Source organism: Bicyclus anynana, unplaced genomic scaffold, assembly GCF_947172395.1.
Source record: "Bicyclus anynana unplaced genomic scaffold, ilBicAnyn1.1 scaffold_97, whole genome shotgun sequence".
Classification (NCBI taxonomy): Eukaryota; Metazoa; Arthropoda; class Insecta; order Lepidoptera; family Nymphalidae; genus Bicyclus; species Bicyclus anynana.
The window spans coordinates 1,087-18,232 of record NW_026441299.1 but is presented as its reverse complement, the minus strand read 5'-3'; the positions used below and the strand labels follow the sequence as shown (position 1 = coordinate 18,232).

The following is a 17,146-nucleotide window of genomic DNA, read 5'->3' as shown; positions in this document are numbered from 1 at the left end:
ATGTAAATCTCATTATGACTGCGTAAATGCCGCGATAATATCGTATTGTTTTGAAACTCACCATCCGCGTTGCGTCTCTCATGCTCGGAAGGATTTCACCCTCTGGGACGTCCGTTCTCTGAATTAATTCATAATAAGATCACGAAATCGACTTATGGTATTAGGTTTAAATAAAGGTTATTATATTATATTCGTTGTTATTTTATTTCCATGGATTTTGCTACTCTGTTTCTGGATATGGGTAGCTGATTTATTGTTCTAATTTCGTATTTGTTAGGGATACAACGTTTTACGTTTTATGTTGAAGAAGTCTTAGGTTAGGAGAATCACGTCAGCTATTCTGATATTTTACACTCGTCGACGAACTTTTCGCCTATAACACGTCTTCGACTTTGAACTTTAAACAAATCCAACCTTTTAAAAGTTGTCCCAGGCTGATGGAGCTTTAGATAAATGCAGTTTTCCTTGTTTGCAGCAGCATTTTATTTTCTCCAGAAATCATTTTGAATCTGCATTTTATGGATGCATTTGGTATGTTTATAAGGTCTAAATTAAAATCAAGTATTTGCTTTTCGTCACTAACACGAAGTTGTCATGAAAAGCATTCACGTCGCAGAGCTGTAACTTTACAGAATCGCTATCCAGATACATAAACCTACAATATGAGCAGGTGTGATAATTTTACCCTAGTCTAATTCAGTTAGAATTTTGTCCCTAACTTGTTAGGTATATTTCTACATTATTTTGGGTCTTTTTTAGAATTTAAACTATCGAGAGATTCATATTAATTGATTATGAAATACGGCTACAACTCACGTGATATTAGGTCGGAGTTTGCCCGACTAGTTTCGAACACATACGGGGCCCTTAGTCATGAGCTGGTTCTTGCAACGCGGCTCGATCCAAACTGCGCAGCGGCGGCGCCGGCGCGACGCGTAGCTGCTCGCATCGCGCGCTGCGAGAGGGGTTGAGTGGTGGGGAGTGAAGGTTCTATTACACTCTCCGACGGTTCATTAATGTCATCTTCATTAGACTAGAGAAATTAGTCGGGCATACTCCAACCTAATACACGTGGGTTTTAGCCGTGTTTGCTTCATAATCAATGAATATTTTGAGTCTATAACAAGATTAAACTAAAGTAAGCCTAAGAGCTTTAAATTTCAAGTGAACATTCAGCTTTTCTAAAACTTATGGCGCTACAAAGTTCAGGGGGAACTTGTAAATTATTGGTGCAAATGTGCAAATGCGAACATAGAAAGCACTCCATGTGTCATTAATTGTCTTACTATTTTACTCATAGAAATGAACGTGATTTCTACAAAGTTAGACTCTCCTATAAGAAGGCAGGCTTGGCTCTTTGGTGGGGCTTTAAAAATAGGTTGATAATGATTATGATGAAGTATCTTTAATCTTTATATTTCACTTTATTTTCACTTAATTTTTTTAATATTCATTTCACCAAAATGACAACGGCTGGACAATAAAAACTATTGATATGTACAGGAGTTAACGTTCATCATAAATCTTAAAATTATATAAGGCGACCACTGGGCACACGGACTAACTGTCTAAGTTTTTCTTTCTTCCAAAGTAGTTCTCAGAAGCAACCAGATCTTGATAGTTATCCTTAACATCTAATAGTGATTGTTAAAGATTGAAACACTATCATTAGGCTCGAAAACAAGCTTTGGAGCAGAGGAAAGCCTTATTATATGCTAATGATGATTTATTTATAATCACTCAAAATTAACGAATGTAGATAAACGATTCGCGTCGTATTAAGATAACCATTAAACAAAGTTCCACGGTAATCTCAGAGCGGCTCGGCAACAGATGCCAACAATTTGCAAACTTCGATGACGAACGGTTGCATCTTTCTTCTATTAAGAGGAATTATTAACCGATTATTATTAAAACTTTCAAATGACTATTTCGAATGAAAGGAAAAAAGTAATTTAGTTATAAATTAAATTTGTTATAATTATAAAATACAATAAAACACGGCTACGGCACCCACGTGATACAACGTCGGAGTAGGTCGGAGTAGTTTCTAGTTTCAAACCCATACAGGGCTCTTAGTCATGAGCTGGTTTTTGCAATGTAGCGCGAGTCAAATTTAATATGTATATTAACACTCAGGATGGTTTAAATTCTGAAATTACCCGTTACATTATTTATTGATTTAATCTTTTATGGATATGTTTGATAGAGTAAAGCAAATAACATAGTTTTTGAACCATGAACGACATTTTCTACATCTTCATTACACTAATACCCTTCATTATTCTTCATTTATCTTTAATATATGTATACGTATTGTAGAAATGCCGGATTACTTCAAATTATACATAACTATACTTATCTATACTAATATATGTTTGTTTGTTTGTTTGATTGAACACGCTGATCTCAGGAACTACTGGTCCGATTTGAAAAATTCTTTCAGTGTTAGATAGCCCATTTATCGAAAAAGGATATAGGCTATATATTATCCCTGTACTATTACGGGAACGGGAACCACACGAGTGAAACATTTATTAAATACTATACTATACTTATATTTAATAAATGTTATTTGTATATTCGCAAGGTTCATTGTTATTTTGTAGTTAAACTACACAGTTTAATCTCCTAACTAAATGGCATAAATCCACAGTAACGAGGTTAAATATATTTATTACTTAAATAGTTAAGTAAATTTTAACTTACAAACAAAGTTTTCTAGCAATTTCATACTTTAACTATTATATATTTTTTTTTTGGGAATTCGCGTTAACGTCTAGCACTAGACTTTGTAGCAAACAATTACGTCGCCCCGTACACACTACACATACTTTGGCATTGTACCAACATGGAATAGTACTCTAGGAACACGCGCGACCAATTTCTATTGGGCATACATGCCATATTCCATATTCAACAAGCTCTAAATTGTGATGGACCGAAAGCATATTCGACACGAGAAACAGATCTGGGAGTTTTTTTTTTTATTATTTACAAGTTAGCCCTTGACTACAATCTCACCTGATGGTAAGTGATGATGCAGTCTAAGATGGAAGCGGGCTAATTTGTTAGGAGGAGGATGAAAATCCACACCCCTTTCGGTTTCTACACGGCATCGTACCGGAACGCTAAATCGCTTGACGGTACGTCTTTGCCGGTAGGGTGGTAACTAGCCACGGCCGAAGCCTCCCACCAGCCAGACCTGGACAAATTAAGAAAATCTCAATCTGCCCAGCCGGGGATCGAACCCAGGACCTCCATCTTGTATATCCACCGGGCATACCACTGCGCCACGGAGGCCGTCAAAATAATCCAAAGTCTGTCTTTTCCGAAAGTTATAATACCTCTCGGACGTAGGGCTCCCTTGGTTGGGCTGAAAAGGCGACCCCACACCGGAAAGTGCAGTGTTGGTGACCCCCCAAGTGGACAGAGGACATCAAGCGGGTTGCAGGCAGCCGCTGGATGCAGGCTGCTCGTGATCGTTTTGTTCAGCAGTCCAGTAGTGGATATCCATCGGCTGTTAACGGCCCTCCCATCAAACCACAAAGAAAATATTTGGTTTATATTTCTCTGATATTGATTTTTTAACTTAAGCTTAGGTATAATTTTCCCATTACATTTATTTTAGGAAATAAATCTATACTAATATTATAAATCTGAAGAGTTTGTTTGTTTGTTTGATTGAACGCGCTAATCTCAGGAACTACTCCGGTCCGATTTGAAAAATTCTTTCAGTGTCAGATAGCCCATTTATCAAGGAAGGCTGTAGGCTATATATTATCCCCATATCCCCACAGGAATGGGAACCACGCGGGTGAAACCGCGCGGTGTCAGCTAGTTAAATTATATGAAAGAACTTAGAATACTCAGTTTAAACCGAATAGTTGATTGGTTTAAATTCTACACCACAAAATTAAATTCTACAAGTAACCAAATATCAAAATTTACAAGTGTTTAAGGTAACTTCAGAAATAAAAAACCGGCCAAGTGCATGTCGAGCCACGCACAATGTAGGGTTCCGTAGATTAATTTAGCACTTTAATCTCTTCTGTAATGCACAAAAATACAATAACAGTCAAGCACGGAAATGCCGCCAGTAGTCTTGCCACCATTCCACGTGGGCATGATTTGTATAATTATTAGTAAAAGTTAGCTGAAGTTTCTTATTGTATCATTTCTCAATAAAGTTTAAATAAATAAAACTTGAAATTCGTTGAATCGTTTGCATCACAAAGCTCCTGAGGAATACTAGGAAGTTATAAACCAACGTCAATCAGGACGTAGACAATAATATTGTCTTTAAAATCGAACCAAAAGATATCGTATATTCTTTGACCGCACAATTGCCGGCGGCATGAAGATATTAATCGACGCAAAGCTGATTATAACATCGTTTTAAGGCTTTCTCTCAACCATTTCACTTCTGAAGTTGTTATTTCATCGGATGCTGGGCAATACTTTCTACTTGATGGGTTGCAATCGACTTATTGTGGCAAAGCTTTATTGGAACCGTTTAGATGTTTGTCTCCAAAACAATTAAACAACCTTGATATTAATAAATTAATTCTTGTTTATTGTTTTTACTGTTTCAAATGTTTTGATAATTATTAGGCTGGTTTTAGAGTCACACTAACCAGACTTAACTAGACTAGAGCAGACGCCCGCGACTTCGTCTGCGTGGAATTCAGTTTTTCACAAATCCCGCCGGGACCATGGACTTTTCCGAGATAAAAAATAGCCCATGTGTTAAACCAGAGTAAAATCTATTTCCATTCCAAATTTCAGCCAAATCGCTTCAGTAGCCGCAGCGCAAAGTAGGAACTAACATACACACTTACACACAAACTTTCGCATTTGTAATACGAGTATAAGTGTAATGACGACAAAATAAACGAAGAGTATGCTAAAAGCAAAGCAATATTGCGGAATTTGTTATTTCTTCAAAAACGCAAATTAAAAAAAAAATTTGCGGCGCTGCCATGGAACGCTTAAAAATACTCCATACTAAATGTCACGAAAGAATGACGTCAATCGGCCCAGCCAGGGATCGATCCCAGGAGCATACCACTGTGCCACTGAAGCCGTCAAAAATACACCACAAAATGAGGTATGTCTGGTGTCACAGTCTCTCGGTCCAATATCTAATTTGAAATGCAATAGTAGAGCAAACGTCGGCGCGGCACACATAACCACCGGCTTAAGCTCCACCGCAGTACGCGCCGGACCTTCTCTTGCACACGATTTGCAAGATCCTCTATATCGCTGCCGAACACGCCTTAACAATTTGGATTTCTCTACCGCTACACACATTTTGAATTCCCATTGAATATTTAGTTTGAATCCGAATTCATTCTTTTTCACAATTTCTTCCTTTGCGCATTTTATTATTTTAAGAAACTACGAAATGTTACGATATGAAATCCTTAACTTTTATTAACTGATATCGATATATTTCGGACCCTTATGCCATTTACTACACGTTTATATTTTTATATTAAATTTGATTTGAGTCAGCTACGGTAGACTTACCACACGTAGAATTAAGAAAAATCTAAGGTAGGTATATACAGGTTCCCTCGGGATGTTTTCCGCAGTGCTTAGCGCGGTGGATTTCAAAGACGAAGGTCCTGGGTTCGATCCCCGGCTGGACCGATTGAGATTTTCTTAATTTGTCCAGGTCTGGCTGGTGGAAGGCTTCGGCCGTGGCTAGTTACCACCCTACTGACAAAGACGTAGCGCCAAGCGATTTAGCGTTCCGGTACAATGTCGTGTAGAAACCGAAAGGAGTGTGGATTTTATACTACTCCTAACAAATTAGCCCGCTTCCATCTTAGATTGCATCATCACTTACCATCAGGTGAGATTGCAGTCGAGGACTAACCTGTAGAGAATAAAAAAAAAAAACAAAAATATTTTTCTAAGAAATTAAATATCATGTGATTTTTAATTTCTTGACACTTCTTAAAATTTGCTTCAAATACAAATTTAACTAAAAAGTTTGCGGTGCATGCGCCGACTTTGAACATACGCCTTCCGAAACGAAGGCAGAGGTCACATTCACTGGGTTATCATGGCTCCAACAACAATTAATAAACCTTTACGAAACTGCGTATCACAGGTACTTAGAGCAAAGGATTTTAGAAAAATAAATATGCACTAAAACAGTTTAAACAGCACGACCATGTACAGACAATATGATTGCAACGTAAATGCCAATTGTCGAATTGTGATCGTGTGTCTGCATTTATTGCATCGCACGTCTGCAATTTGCATACGTTTGAATACTAAGTATCGACGGCGTCATGGTTTGAAGCCACTTTAATTGAATAGTTCGATTTATGCTTATTAGTTTAACTTAATTTTATGCGCCCGAAAATGCATGTTTGCAATTTCAATATTCCGTCAATTCGTGTTCGAACATTTCACTTGGAAATGTTAAAATATCCTGTTTAACATTGATTCACGAGTGTACGTTACGTTTTGTACGTAAGAACACCATGTTACGTACTTTGAAAGATATCGGATTCGTTTGCCAGAGACGAGACTTAAACTGTAAACAAATAAACAGTAATCTTTAGCAGTGTTTTTTGAAGAGTTGCATGAAAATAAGTGTCTGGTGACTGGGGATATAAAAAACACTTTATCTTACTTGGACGACCAAGCAAACTGAACACCAAATCTTATAGAATTTTTCCAAAACGTTAACTTTTAGCGATGTCTGTTCTGTGATAACGATCGTCAGACTCTTGTTGTATGAGATCTGTTTGAATTATACAGGTTGTATATCCCATCCATAGGATCCCATTTCACCTATCTCACCCATGCCTATAATATGTTTTATGCAATTATTATGTTTTACGGAATTAATGGCATAAAACAAAAAAGATAGATACACCACCTAATTTTCTAAAACTAGTAGTAGTTAGTGCATTGGTAATTTAAAGCAATGTAGGTACTAACTACTACTAGTTTTAGAAAAAAAAATGTTAAAAAATTATTTTTTTTTTAATTTTCATCCGTTATGAAGGTGGGTGACGTTCGATCTTAATACGCGTAGGAATAGCTAGAGTTGAAGTGTATTTAAACATTGTTTAAATTTAGCATTGGTCAGGAACAAGGCTCAAGGATTTTATCAACAGAGTAGCTTTATACCTTTACACTTTATACCTATTTGTATTATGTAACTTACTGCGCTTTTATGAGTTGTAAAAGCGATTCACGTTTTCGTTAGTCATGACGAGACGGGTTAGCGTATCTCTACATCAGAATTGAGGAGGAGGCAATATATTATTTATGAGAAACCACCTCCAACCAGACCACGTCAGTACGTGCAGCGTGCAAACTGCAGAATAACGTACGTACACATTAAATATTTACCTGTTTTACATAAAAACTCGAAGCTGAATCAGACAAATACGAATGTGATTTTCAGTAAGGGCTTCGCGAGCACATTTGTGCAAGGCTTTAAAGATAATGTCGCATGCATGTTGTCTGCTTATAGTTGTATACTGGGGTTCGATCCCCGCTGTTGAACTTCTGTTCAAGTCACTTTTAGCACCAGATTTTCGTTCATGAGCGAAGCTAAACATTCCATTTTATATTATTTCTATAGAGTTTAATCTGTGATGGCTCTGGGAGAAATTTCAAGAGCCTAGAGTCAGTTCAAGTATAAAACGTAATTTTTATATTTTTTGTACGGGATATCATGAGAATTTTTTACGAGATATCATGAGAAATCATCTTCCCAGTCGCCAGACATTCATCGTGAAACCCCTTAAAATTTGATCTTTAGCGGTGTTTTCTAAAGTGTTTATTAACAGTTACAGTCCGGGATCCGTAGAACATTTTTTAAATCTGATTACTATCAAGTTAATTTTTAGTGAGTTACCAGGAAATAAAAATTTCTGAGCGTCGGAACGAGATAATGTACCACGCAATTTGTAGACCATGTGGCTGTTAAGTTGTATAACTATTAATTAAGCAACAGCTGGTTAGTATCAACTTTTAATAACCGCGTTATTGATACAAGTTACGAGGGTAGTTTACAAAAAAAAAAATATATACTGTTGAATTGAGAAACCTCCTCCGTTTTTTGAAGTCGGTTAAAAAGTTGTTACTAACCAGATGTTTTTTTAATGTATTTAGAAGTTAATAAATAACTATAAATACGAACCTTTTATTAAGAAATGAAAATTATCTGCCTATAAAAACCACATATATTCCTTAAAATTCTAGAAATAATGAAATTACACACAGTTTGATAAGGCTATCAATCACCGTGAAATGTCAATGCCCATGGTATCCGTAGTGTGGGCCCGCGTGAAGTTCAGGATATCGATCATTGGTAACTTAATTGTGGTGCTTTCAAAAGTAGTGGCAAACTGTATACTTGTACAGTTTTTATATTGGACATCTATACAGGGTTCCGTGGCAGAGTTCTCTTACTATGAAAAAATATATATTTTCCTATAGTGTTTTTAGTTTTAGATTTATCCGTCTGTCATCCAAATCAAATGCCTTCCGATTCTAGAGAGAGAATGGTTACAGAAGACATACATGTGACGTTATTCGAATAACTAATGTGTGAAACGTCATTGCAAACATTTTTAAAGCGAGCATATTTCATCATCGCTTCCCAGCAGACACGATTGTAATCAAGCGCGAGACCAAACCAAAAATAAGTGAAAAATAAATGAAATAAATTTAGCACACCTTCAGAATAAAAATTACTTACCTGAAAGTTTTTAGTCTATCTTATCATTGTTAGCAATTTTTCAATATATTTTGATTTACACATCTTTCTTTTTTAATGTAGCTGTATTCTCAACAATATATACCTACTCGTCGTTTATGTATCAAAAAATACAAGCAAACTATCAATGGCCAGTTTATGTAAAAAAGAATAAGAATGTTATTAGTTTATTATTTGTTCACTTTGTTCAGATGCAAAGGCAGGAAAACCTGCGGGTCTGCGAAGTTTGCACATCTTATTACGCTCCGGTGAAGTTACATAGGAGTTGTTGCTAACATGCTAAACTTGTTAATCTTTTTTAGTTCAAAATATTGCTAAACAACTTTAAAACATAAGAATAGCTTTCTTTTACAGTTTAATGTGTTTTTTATTTCGTACTTATTGGTAGAACTGCCTCGTTGGTCTAGTGGTTAAGCCTATAAGGCTATCGGCTTCAAATGTTGTCTATCTATACCAAATATTATAAAGCTGAAGAGTTTGTTTGTTTGTTTGATTAATCTCAGGAAGTACTGGTCCGATTTGAAAAATTCCTTCAGTGTTAGATAGTCCATATGTCAAAGAAGGCTATAGGCTATATATTATGCCCGTATTCCTACGGGAACAGGAACCACGCGGGTGAAACCGCGCGGCGGCAGCTAGTATACTAATATATATTATCCTCTTATTCCTACGGGAACGGAAACTACGCTGGTGAAACCGTGAGGTTCTGCTAGTTGTATATATTTTCATTGTTACGACCCCTTGCTTCAATAACAATCTTCAATCAAAGAATTAACATCTGATGGTTGATCGTTACGCAGTCAAATATTATTATCACCCAAGGCGAGCTTTTTTTTTCTGTAGGGAAGAAGTCCTCATGGACATCCATTTGGGTAGTGCCGAACTCCTACCGACTAAAAACCTACCTTCAGAACGCTGATGTACCTATATAGTGTTTCTATTTCTAACATTACAGTTTTACGATTTCGTTTGATCTTGATTCGTGTTTCGTCGTGCAATAGTGAACACGGTAAACAAAAAACGGTAGAAAACGAAATACCTTTATCTCCGGTAAAATATTAACGCAAGGAAAGCAAAAGGTGCTTATTATGTAGCGAGTAGGGAACACAAAGTGGTTGTGCTGATGGATTTTATGCAATTTTCAGTATCTATCACATCCAGCGCGCTCGAACCCGTAGGGATTAAGTTCGATCTTTTCGCAATACTTACAGGGTAAACAGCTTGAGCCTTCAGCGCCTTTCCCGCCTTCCCCGCCCCAACTGAATACGGACCAAGACCCTATACACACAGGTATACACATCATCATCATTATCAACCCATATTCGGCTCACTGCTGAGCTCGAGTCTCTTCTCAGAATGAGAAGGGTTAGACCAATAGTCCACCACGATGGCCCAATGCGCAGAGAATTAAGAAAATTCCCTAGTATGCAGGTTTTCCTGACGATGTTTTTCCTTCACCGTTTGAGACACGTGACATTAAATTATTTAACTTCACAAGTTCACTATGAAATCGTGACGGTCAAATTTGACATTTGTTTAAGTTATAAAACAGTTTTGAATTAAAAAAATAATAAACAATATTTTGTTTTATCTTTTTCATAAAACGGATATTACATATATACATATAATTACGTGCCACTCCCGTAGGCAAATACCATGTCTACTTGCTACAATACTTGCATATTTCTTTTGCTTCTTCTTCATTCTTATCAATACTTTAGTTCATCGGATTACGATACTAAAACTATACTAAGAACGCACATATATGCCTTTCCATAAGAACTAGTGAACTTAGCAGTATACTGCTACCAGTAAATTAATATGTAACAGTATAATACAATTAATAATAATAAAACTATTAATTGTATTATACTGTTACTTAATTAACTACTACAAATTAACTACAAGTATAAGTTTAAAATATTTAGCAGTACTATGGGAAACCGTAACAATATATAGTAGTATGTCCTAATAATGAAATTAATTGATTCTTAAGAGCTGTTTACTTAACTAACCGACGCGACGCTCCCACGGTATCACTCGCATAGTTCCCGTTCCAGTGAGAATATGATCTAAGACACTGACAAACATCGTGCCTTTCTATTAATAAACGAATTTTCAAAATCAGTTCAGTAGATCCAGAGATTACCCCCCTACAACCTCACAAACTTTCCCTCTTTATAATGTTACTAGCTGATGCCGCGCGGTTACACCTGCGTGGTTCCCGTTTCCGTATAATATATCGGACCAGTAGTTCCTGAGATTAGAAGCATTACTTGTAGAGGTTAAAGAAAGAGACTACGCTAGCGTATTAAAAGAAGTTAGAACAGGTCTTTCAAGCGAGGATGTTCTTTTTTCTAAGATAAAGAAGACTAAGAAAGGGGACATCCTCCTTGAGGTGGACAAAGAACAAAACGGAGGAGTCTTAAAAGTGAAGGAAAAAATTGAAAGTTTGTATCCTACTCTTAACCTGAGGGCATTAAGAGAATGTAAAGATATAATAGTAAAGGGTTTGGATGTCACAGTCGAAAAGAAGGAGCTAGAGGAAGCACTTAAGCACATAGTAACTGAGTTCCGCATTAAGAGCTTCTGGGAAAACAGCTACCGAGTTAAAACGGCTATAATAGAGCTACCAAAAGAAGACGCTCACAATATAGTTAACGCAGGAAAAATCAAGGTAGGATGGATGAGGGTCCCCGTAAACCTTATAGTTGAAAAGAAGAGATGTTATAGGTGCCTTGAGTATGGACACATTTCTACAGGATGTCCAGGGGAAGACCGAAGTAGGAAATGTTTTAACTGTGGAACTGATGGACATAAGGCCAAAGATTGTAAAAACGAAACATCATGCGCCATATGCAAAGATAGAGGTCTGGGTGGCACTAAACATAAAATTGGCTCAAGAAACTGCCCATCTTGGAAGGAAGCGGTGCCTGCAAAACGAATTACTCATCCAAAAAACGGGCCAAAAAAACAAGGAGGGGGTCAGGCTCAGATATAAAGCTGCTACAAATAAACCTCGATAGAACGCGATGCGCTCATGATTTGCTGGAGGTAACCGCAAAGGAGCACAACATCGACATTGCAATAGTATCGGAACCTAATAAAAAGATAGCCGCTAGCGAGAGCTGATTACAGACTACAGAGAAGACGCAACTTTCATCATATACAACAAACAACTGCAGATGAAAGTAGTGGCAAAGGGTAACGGTTTCATTGCTGTAGTTATCTCTGGAATCACGATATATAGTTGTTACTTCTCTCCAAATTCTGCCGACGAAAATTTTGAACAGGATATAAATAAACTGTTTGAAAGTATAGAATCTCAGCGTGGGGATATATTAGTAGCTGGAGATTTTAATGCAGCCTCAAAAGTTTGGTCCACAAAAAAAGAAAATGCCAGAGGATACCTAATAATGGAAATGCTGGCGAGTCATGACATGACCATTGCAAACGTGGGCACCTCACCAACATTTCAAAGAGGCGTAAAGAATTCCACCCCGGATATTACTTTGTAAATCTAAGCTTATCACAGAAGTTAACAGAATGGCAAGTTCTAGACGAAGATAGTCTAAGTGGTCATAAGTACATCAAGTTTCACATTCTCCAAGAAGGATGTAAAGTACAAAAACAGCCACAGCTGGGATGGAAACTTGACAAAATGAACCAGGATATTTTTCTACAAGTCCTTAAAGAAAACGAGGCAAAGACACCAAAAGACTTGGTTGCGCTGACCACAAAAGCCTGCCAAAAGGCCATGCCGAAAAAAGGGCATTGTCAAAAAACACCTGTTTTCTGGTGGAACAAACTAATTGGAGAAAAAAGAAAACAATGCACAAGCTGCCGAAGGAAATATACGCGTGCGCGACGCAAAAAAGGCATGGGGAACTTAAAAGTAGACATAGTAAGGGAAAATGAACTCTTTAATTTAAAAGAAAAGTACAGAGTCGCAAAAATGGACCTTCAGTTAGAAATTACAAAGGCAAAAGCGCAGAACTGGAAAAATCTATGTGACGAAATCGATAAAGATACGTGGGGTCTGGGATACAGAATTGTCACCAAAAAACTGCACCAACGTCCGCCTAGCTTAGATATGGGCTTAATCAATTCTGTGGTAGAGATACTGTTTCCACAGCATAAAAGTTTCGGCCGAATAGTCGCAGAGGAAACCCATTTCGCTGAAGTAACAGAAGAAGAAATAGAAAAGGCTGCAGAAGGGTTGAAATTCAAAAAGGCGCCCGGACACGACCTTCGGAATCCAGAAATAGTCAAACTGGCAGCTAAAATGATTCCCGACAAAATTAAGAACATCATTAATGTGGCCATGAAAACAGGGAACTTCCCCACGATTTGGAAGAAAGGGAGACTAGTACTTCTTAGGAAAGGTAATAAGCCTGCAGATGACGCAACGGGTTACCGACCGGTCTGCTTACTGGACTGTTATGGGAAGTTATTAGAGAGACTCCTGCTAAATAGAATTGAGCAACTCTTACCAAACCATGGTGGACTTTCAGATCATCAGTTTGGCTTTAGGCAAGGCCGGTCTACCCTGATGGCTATAAAGAAGGTTGTGGAAACAGCCGAAATAGCAAGAAAAGGCACTCGTAGCACCAGAAATCTATGTGCTTTGATCTGCTTAGACGTCCGAAATGCGTTCAACTCAGCCCCTGGAGAGAAATTATCGTAGAATTGAGAAAGAGAAGTCTACCGGGCTACATCCAGAACCTAATCAGTAGCTATCTAGAAGACAGGTGCATAGAAGTTACAGATGATAAAGGAGTGAAGTACGAAGTTATAGTTACCAGTGGAGTACCACAAGGCTCAATTTTGGGTCCTACCCTCTGGAACATTCTGTACGACGGAGTCTTTTACCTGGAGCAAGGGGAAGGCGTACAAATGGTAGGTTTTGCCGATGACTTGGCTTTAGTAGTTGTGGCTAAAACTGAGTCAGCACTTATGATTCGGGCAAACAGGGCTCTCAAACAGATAAACTCTTGGATGCAAGATAAACAATTGGCCCTAGCGCCAGAGAAAACAGAGGCCATAATATTTAGCGGAAAAAGAAAGCTTGATCCCATCACGTTCCGCGTCCAAGACGTTACAGTGACTCCGAAAGAAAATATTAAGTATTTAGGAATTTGGCTCGATAAAAACTTAAATTATAAGAAACATATCGAGGAAGCAGCCCAAAAAGCGCAAAAGTTAGCAGAAGCGCTTATTAGACTTATGCCGACTAAAGGAGGTCCCAGAGCGAGTAGAAGAAGGGTGCTCGCATCAGTAGCTCACTCCACCATCCTTTACGGGGCGCCTATATTTAAGGGTGCTATGGAAGTGGATTCTTACCGAAGAAAGCTAGAAACGGTGCAAAGGCGACTGCATAGGCATAAGCAGGGCATATCGCACTGTTTCCACAGATGCAGTGCTGGTTATAGCAGGACTAGTGCCTATAGCCAAACTTGTAAAGGAACGCGCAATGCTGTTTGAGAGTAAGGATCTGACTTCCGCAGAAACCCGAGAACTTATACTGCAAGAATGGGACAGAGACTGGAGGGGACAAGGAAAAGGGACTTGGACGAGAGAACTGATCCCGGATCTCATAAAATGGCACAAGAGAGAGCACGGAGAGGTGGACCGCTGGCTGACGCAGGCACTCTGCGGCCATGGCGTTTTTAAAACCTACCTCTTCGCCATCGGGAAAGCGCAAGATGAGAGCTGCTACTTCTGTGATGAGGAGGATACACCGAGGCACGCACTGTTTGAATGCCCAGGTACCACAGATGTAAGAGCAGCCGCTGAAGGTACTAATGAGGGAGTAAACGCAAGTAACCTCATCTCACGTATGCTGTCAAGTGAGGAGCAGTGGCAGAAGTACGCCCATATGCTTCGAACCACAATGAAAAGAAGGGAGGAAAAAGAGACAGAACAAAAGAGAGAGAGTGAAAGAAAACAACAGGAAGGTCAGCACGAAGAAATGCATAGCGGTTCCGTGCTGACCATGGAGTCCAGGGAAGATTATTTTTAGTCCGTGCAAGTCGGACATACCCTGCCGACTGTCGGCAGAAGTCCGGAGGGATTTTTTTCCTCCCTGAAAAAAAAAAAAAAAAAAAAAGTTCCTGAGATTAGCGCGTTCATCCGAACAAGCAACTCTTTAACAACTAGTAACAGCTTTATAATATTAGTAATTCGATTAATTCTCAAAGTCAATTAATTCTCTATAGCTGTATATATAAATGATAATTTTATCTTTTCACGGAAATCGTGTGTAAAGGTAAGCAATAACAGTCTCAGAAGTGACATACGAAACAAGCACATCTTCATGTTGTGACGATATTTCGAGAGCGTGGGCGGAATAAATTTTTGGTCATAGAAACCATTTTCAATTTCACGGCTCAATCTTTATGTGCCGCAGTGAATATATAAAGGGGCATTCGTCGGTGTCGACTGAGTATAATGGTTTCATGCCGAAGCACGTTTGGTTCTTGATTACAAATCATTCTACCATAAAAATGTGATCGGAGTATATACAGACGCTTTGTAAATAATTTTAGCTTTATGCGAATATGACATTAATATTCTACAATACAAATTAAGTAATAATTTATACTAATATTATAAAGCTGAATAGTTTTGTTAAACACGCTAATATTCGTATCAGGAACTACTGAATTGAAGATTTCTAACCAGCTTACTATAACATTAACGGTGAAGGAAAATATCGTGAGGAAACCTGCATATCAGATTATTTTCTTAATTCTCTGCGTGTGTGAAGTCTGCCAATCCGCAATGGGCCAGCGTGGTGGACTATTGGCTTAACCCCTCTCATTCTGAGAGGAGACTCGAGCTCAGCAGTGAGCCGAATGTGGGTCGACAATGATGACTATAACATTAGGGTATATAAGGGAGTGAAACTACATGTCATAGCTAGTACCTTACATGTCAACTAGATAATGTCAACTAGGTAAAAGGTATATAAAATGGCCATTCATCATCATTATCATTAACAGCCGATGGACGTCCACTACTGGACAGGCCTCTTACACCTACTTCAAAAAATACGGTCTCGAGCCGTTGGCATTCAGCGGCTCTCTGCAACCCACTGAATGTCTCAGTCCACTTAGTGGGGGGTCGACCAACACTGCGTTTTCCGGGGATGGGTCGCCATTCCAGCAACTTGAGATCACGACAAGAAATTTTCAGTCTGCCAATACTTATTGGAATATCGCATAATAAAATTAAGCTAATTACCTGCTCCTGGCTTGGTCCTGTAGTGGGTCGTTAAATTTGTCTTTTAATAATAATGCTCCAAAATATTGCTAGCTACAGTTATCCTTTAACTGTAGCAAGCGATCACAGCTCCTATCACTATTGACCGAGAATGTTTTCATTAATTCTACAACTAAACATCGATCAATGTCGTCTACGAAATCTATTACCATTCATGACTTCCTCAACCGTTATGCAGCTAGTTGTGTAAGGCTTTCATTAATAAAAATACGGCACAAGTGTCATGAAAAATGGTAAGTAGTTTGGAACGTTCGCAGTTCGAGCGGGGGCGAGTTTTGACAAATTATTTAAGAACGTGTGTTAGTCGAGGCGGCGTGCCTATTATACGCATGATTGATCGCCTTGATAGCGACGACAAACGTTTCCTTTTAATCCTTTTGCATATCGTAGTCGTTGAGCTTCTCGCGTTTATTCGTTACGATATCGAATTTTTGACTAACCACGTACGTCGTACATGTTTTTATGCGATTATAAATTTCTTACTAAATGTGAGATTTTTTAGACACATTAAAGTGTTTTTCAGATAGCATGGGTACGGAGACAGTTGCCTTATGACGTTCACAATACGTAGTTTTATCGTGAATCGTGGCAAACTTTCAATAGTGAAACGAATTGTCACCGTATCCATCCTATCTGAAAATCACTATAGACACAGAAAACATAAGCTATCGGGGAAAGTATTGTAAAGAATTGTTTAATAGATAGTTTCCTAAAAAGTGACGATTGATTACAGGTATATTATTAAGTATTAGTATGTAAGAATGTTATTAAAATATGTAGGATAGAAATTAGTGTGGACAATTGGTTGTTACTATAATATTTAAAATAAACCGTTTATTTTGGTATACTTTTGAAATGTCATTAATTAAGTTACTTCGGGACGCAGATTTAGGTTTATAAAAAGTGCTCATGTAATATAATTAAATAATAATTCATTAATGTGTGTTTTACGTTGGAACATTTAATTTTGGCAAATTTTATGTGGGTAATTGCACAATATTTTACTTTTTTGGCCTTAACTTTGACACTTTCAAGAACGTACAGTATAGTAGAATGTACATATTAAATGCTATCTATGAAATTAAATAAATATAGATATATAATATC

At 37.8% G+C, this 17,146-nt stretch overlaps 1 protein-coding gene across 1 annotated transcript; it reads left to right on the top strand.

Moving 5' to 3' along the window:
* Window positions 1–8,286: 8,286 nt before the first annotated feature.
* LOC128199854 (uncharacterized) lies at window positions 8,287–14,777 on the top strand. The gene is made up of 4 exons (XM_052891030.1): window positions 8,287–8,347; window positions 11,281–11,432; window positions 12,291–13,140; window positions 14,170–14,777. Exons 1-4 carry the CDS (start codon window positions 8,287–8,289, stop codon window positions 14,775–14,777), a joined length of 1,671 nt encoding a protein of 556 aa, XP_052746990.1.
* The last annotated feature ends 2,369 nt before the right edge of the window (window positions 14,778–17,146 follow it).